Here is a 4,809-nt window from a genome sequence, read left to right as displayed (position 1 = left end):
AAAGTCCCAAAAAAAAAAAAAAAAGGCGAATGGGAGGTGTGAGGGCTGGGGAGAGGGAGGAGGAGGAGGATGGCAGCCTTCCTCCCGGGACAGGGGTTTGTTCCCACTGGACCCACGCAGGAGCACGGCCCCATCCTGGCGAGGCAGGGAGTGTCCCGAGAGGTCCCCGGAGGGATGCGGGAGCTTTTGGGAGCATCCCCATCCTCCCTCGTGGGAGTGCTGGAGCCGTGGGGTAACCCCTGCCAAGGCAGGGAGTTTTGGGGAGTTTTGGGGCGCCTCTTTGCCCTTTGACAGCTGCCTGCCCCCAGCATTTCGGTTTTGAGCGGGTGTTTGCCGAAAAAAACCCTTCCGCGCCCCACTCCACATCCTGTCCCTGTCCCCAGGTGACAGCAGCTGGGAAAGGGGACATTGGGGTGATTTCTGGTGGAAAGTCACCCTGGTGAGGTTTGTGTAGGGTAAAGGAGGACCAGGAAATCCTCTTTGCAACGTGGGGCTGGGAGCAGCTTCTCTCCAGGCCTCCCCCTGTCCCCCAGGTGCCTCCAGCTCTCTGACCAGCAGCATCTTCTCTTTCTCTTCTAAAAGAATTTCAAAACCCCCTGAAAAAGAAGCTCCTTCCCCCCCTTTTTTGCAGCAGGGCACCCGGCCGGGGCCGGTTTGGGGGAGCAGCTCCGAAACGCTGTGATCTGGCGGGCGAGATGAAGGAGGAACATTTTTCTTTCGATTAGAGTAATCGTAGGTGTTCGTTGTAATAACAGCAGATAACATCTTTCAGAGGCTGGGAGGATGTTGTCTGGTTTGGGGTGGCTTTGGGATTTTTTTTTTCCTTTGGTTGTTTTTTGAAGTTTAAAGGACTTCATTGGGAGGTGGATGCACAGGAGGGGTGGGTGTGGGTGACACCCACACACCTGTTCCCGTTGGGAATGAGGCTTCTGTGCCATCAAACTTCATTTCAACGGAGTCATCCTGGTGCTGGGCAGGTGCTGCCCCCTCCCCTGCTTGGGCTTGACCCTGAGATGCAGCACCCTTCACCCTGCCCACCCCGTGGTGATGGTGCTCCCGTGGAAGTCCCAAACTCCTCTCCCAACCTGCCCATGGCTCTGGCACAACTGGATTTTATTTTGATTCATGAGAGGAATGCTGTCCCCAGCTCATTTCCCAGTGCCCTTTGGATTCTCAGAGGTGTTGGCTGTACCTGCCCTGCCCGGCTCCTGGCTGCCAGGCCGGCCTTCCCACGAGGAAATGCAGGAGCAGGGCCGTGGGGATGGACCTGGGGGATGAGATCCATCCCTGGGGGATGAGATCCATCCCTGGGGCTCCTGCACCCAGGATGCTCCACTGGGCAAACAAGGGAGCTGGGTTTTGGTTCATCTGAGCACATCCTGAGCCCCACTTTGGGGTCTTGCAGAAGGAACAAACCCTGGCCTGGCAGGGCTGGGAACAGCCAAACCCAGCGCTGGGCTCTGCCCAATCAGCCAGGCTGCTCCCTGGCTAATTTTTTTAATGGTTATTAATTTCTTTCATGTGCTGCTGCACATCCTGCTGGAGGAGAGCAGGGGCGATGCCCGTGGTTTCCCGGCAGGCACAGGATGCTGCTTTGAAGCTGTGGATCCCCTCGGGCAGCATCTCCAGGTCCTTCTCCCAGGCCAGCATCCCCAGGGATGCGCAGGGCGGGCGGATGCGGGCGCGGGGCCGGGGCTGGCCCGGGTGACGCGGGCAGGAACCGCTGGATGTCACATGGGGCCTTCGGGGGGCTGCTTTGGCAGCTGCCCCGTGTGGTTTCCTCCTCCTCTTCCTCGGAAAGTCTCGGCTTCGAGGCAGAAATGAGGTGACAATTAAAAAGAGACTGAGGCTCAGAGGAGGAAGGCCTGTGTCGGGCTGAGGGGCAGCCCCCGGTGTTGGAACCACCTCCCTCTTTAAAACTGAAAGGCAGATTTATTGTGTGTAATTATAACAATGCCACAGTCCTGTGCCATGAATATCCACGATCTGGGAAGATAAAAAAGCCTGGGCTGGCTGCAGTGTGTTCTTGGTGGGGTTTGCTCAGGCAGTTTCCTTTTTAGCTGGGAAAAAAAATTCTCTTTATGAAGGCAGGCTATGAATTTTGTATCCTTGCTGCATTTATCAAATATAAATGCTGGTGACATCCGTGAGCTGAAAGCCCAAACAAGCGGCCTTTGGGACTGGGAGGATTCAGCTCCTGCACGGGGTGGGAAACGCGGGGTGAGCCTTTGGGCATCCCTTGCACTGGCTCCAGGGTTTTCCAGCAGGTGGAAAGCTCCATCCTGCTGATTTTGGGCTGTTTGGAAACAAGGCCTGGCCGGTGGGAAGCGCTGACTCAGGGCTTTGGGCTGGAGCTCTCCTTGAGCAACAGCCTGTGCTCGCTGTCCCACGGGACCCTGCATGGGGAACAGGGCTGAGAGCCCCAGCCATGGGAAATCCCCTCCTTAAACCTCCTTCCAGGCTTCAGCTAAATCCCTCCACAGCCTAGAGAGTGGAGTTTATTCCCTGGATTTCTGGTGCTGCGTTTCAGAGCGGTGGGATCCAGACCCATGGCTGAAATCTTTGTTGCATGCCAGGTGTAAATCCAAAATTTAAGCAAAAATTGGCTTGGAACGGGAGGGGTTGGAGCTGGGAACATTCTGGGCTCGCAGTTGTGGATCCCAGCTGGTGCTCCCCAGCCCAGAATTGCCGTGCTCTGCCCTCCCCTGGATCCTGGCACTCCTGGCAGTGTCCCCAAGGTGCCACCAGGCTGGGTTTGGGTGCCATCTCCAGCTTTCCCCGGGCTGGCTGGCAAAGAAACCCACCCAGCACTGCGGTGATGGAAACCCCTGAGGTGCCCAGACTCTGGTTTTGGGGTGAGCACCCCAGCCTCCATTTCTGCCAAAAGCAGAGGGCCGTGTGCCGTGTCCCCGCGCTGGGGAAGGTGACAGAGGTGCTGGGGGGGCAGCGTGACGCCTTTTCCGGAAGGCTGCGGGCACGTGGTGGAAACAGGGCCACGTTCTCACCGAGCTCTTCCTCCCGCAGCTCTGCCCCTTATCTCCTTCCTCCTCCTTGCCCCTCGTTTCACTTCCTCCTTCCCAAAATACTGCCAGGCCTGACTGACGCCACGCCAGGGGAGGGGATGAATTCAACAATATTGGGGTGGGTTTTTGGGGTCGCTCTGTCTGTGTCCCTCTGTGTGCCCCCCAGCCTGGCACGACCCCGGTGCCCCAGCCCAAGAAAGCCTGGTTTGATTGTGGGGCTGGTGACTTCATCCCGTGCCGGGGGCTGGAGCGGCAGGAATAAAGCTGGGTTTGTTCCCCTCCCTCCCACACAGCCGTCCCAGAGCACAGCACCCCCGGGCAGCACATCCCCCTGGGCTTCAGGAGCTGCACGTTCCACAGTCCCAGTGGTTTCCATGCTGCAGGGAGCAGATTTGGTTTATTTCTTTTGGATCCCAGGCCTGGGAAGCTCTCAGGGCTGGATGTTTCCATGTGTGGGTCACCAGGGAGAGCAGGGCTCTGGCTGTGTAGCCTGGGAGAGGAGTGGGATGGACTTCTGGAGGTCATCTCTGTTCCCTTCCCTTCTCTGGGCATCTCCACGCTGCACTGGACTTTTCCTTGGTGCAGATGCTGCACTCAAAAACTCAGTTCTTAAGAAGCTGGATCCATGCAAATGCCTCCTAGTCCAGGTGAGCAGCTGCTCCCACCCCAACTGCAGGGGCTGAGCGGGCCCGGAGCTCCCACTTCCACCTCAGTTTGGGGATATTTTGGATGCAGGACCTGTTCTTGGAGGGAGAAGAGATGCTCACCTGGCCTGGGAGAATCTTTGGGGGAGTGCTGCATCCTCCTCTCACCTCATTCACGCCGTGCCCTGTTCTCAGCTGTGCCTCGTTCCTGCCGTGCCCCGTTCTCAGCCATCCTTTCCCCCCGTGCAGGTCTCATGGTACCAAGTGACGTGTCCCCCCTGTGAGAGTCGCTCCCCCAACCTCCTGAGAAGATGTCAGGGATGCAGGTAAGCTCTGGATGAGGAGAGGCAGGCATGGAGCCGTCCATGAGGCTGGCTCATCCATCCATGGAGCCGTGCAGAGGTGGCCCCAGCGCTCGGGAGGGACGTGGGGACACGTGGTTTAAATAGACCCCCTTTGGGTTCCCGAGGGTCAGGGGGTGCCAGGGGTGGGTGGCACGCTCGGGCAGGGCTCTGATGGCACTCCCTGCTCCTGCCAGGCCGTGTGGCCATCCGGTACAGAATGTATCGCCAAGTACAACTTCCACGGTACCGCCGAGCAGGACCTGCCCTTCAGCAAAGGAGACGTCCTCACCATCGTCGCTGTCACCAAGGTGAGCTGTCCCCTTTCCCTGTCCCTGCACCCCCTGACACATGCCAGTGGCAGCCCTTGGTCCTGCCAGTCCCTCTGGGTGTGAATCTGGCCGGGAGCTTGGTTAATTAATTCATGGCCTCGTTAGTTAAGGTTTCTCCAAAAGGCGAGTGCCTCCCGGGAGGTGGAGGAGGGATGGGAGAGGCGGCGGTGCTGGGCTCCTCTCTGGCGAAGGAAAAGAGGGGCTCAGGGTTTGGGGGGGCTCTGGGATGCCTGGCAGGTTGGGAGGGGGGGTCACAGTGAGCCCTGTAGGGCCACCAGCACCGGGGCTTGGTGGTCCCAGACCGACCCCAATGCCCTGCTCATCCCATCCTCCCTGCTGCCAGCAAGGGGAACCCCCAGAGGGCTCCTCAGGTGGGATGCAGGGACCATGGGCTCGTTGTGACATCCTGCTGTCCCCACAGGATCCCAACTGGTACAAGGCGAAGAACAAGGTGGGCAGGGAGGGCATC

At 58.8% G+C, this 4,809-nt stretch overlaps 1 protein-coding gene across 1 annotated transcript in view; it reads left to right on the top strand.

Moving 5' to 3' along the window:
• The first annotated feature begins 3,851 nt into the window (after positions 1-3,851).
• The window catches only part of CSK (C-terminal Src kinase), a 5,654-nt gene continuing 4,696 nt past the window's right edge, over positions 3,852-4,809 (top strand). Inside the window, 3 exon segments of the mRNA XM_005419709.3 lie at positions 3,852-3,993; positions 4,206-4,319; positions 4,762-4,807. Of these exon segments, the coding sequence (XP_005419766.1) occupies positions 3,979-3,993; positions 4,206-4,319; positions 4,762-4,807 (175 nt within the window). The 5' untranslated portion in view covers positions 3,852-3,978.

This window comes from Geospiza fortis, unplaced genomic scaffold, assembly GCF_000277835.1.
Source record: "Geospiza fortis unplaced genomic scaffold, GeoFor_1.0 scaffold171, whole genome shotgun sequence".
Classification (NCBI taxonomy): domain Eukaryota; kingdom Metazoa; phylum Chordata; class Aves; order Passeriformes; family Thraupidae; genus Geospiza; species Geospiza fortis.
This window is presented reverse-complemented; position numbering and strand designations above follow the sequence as displayed.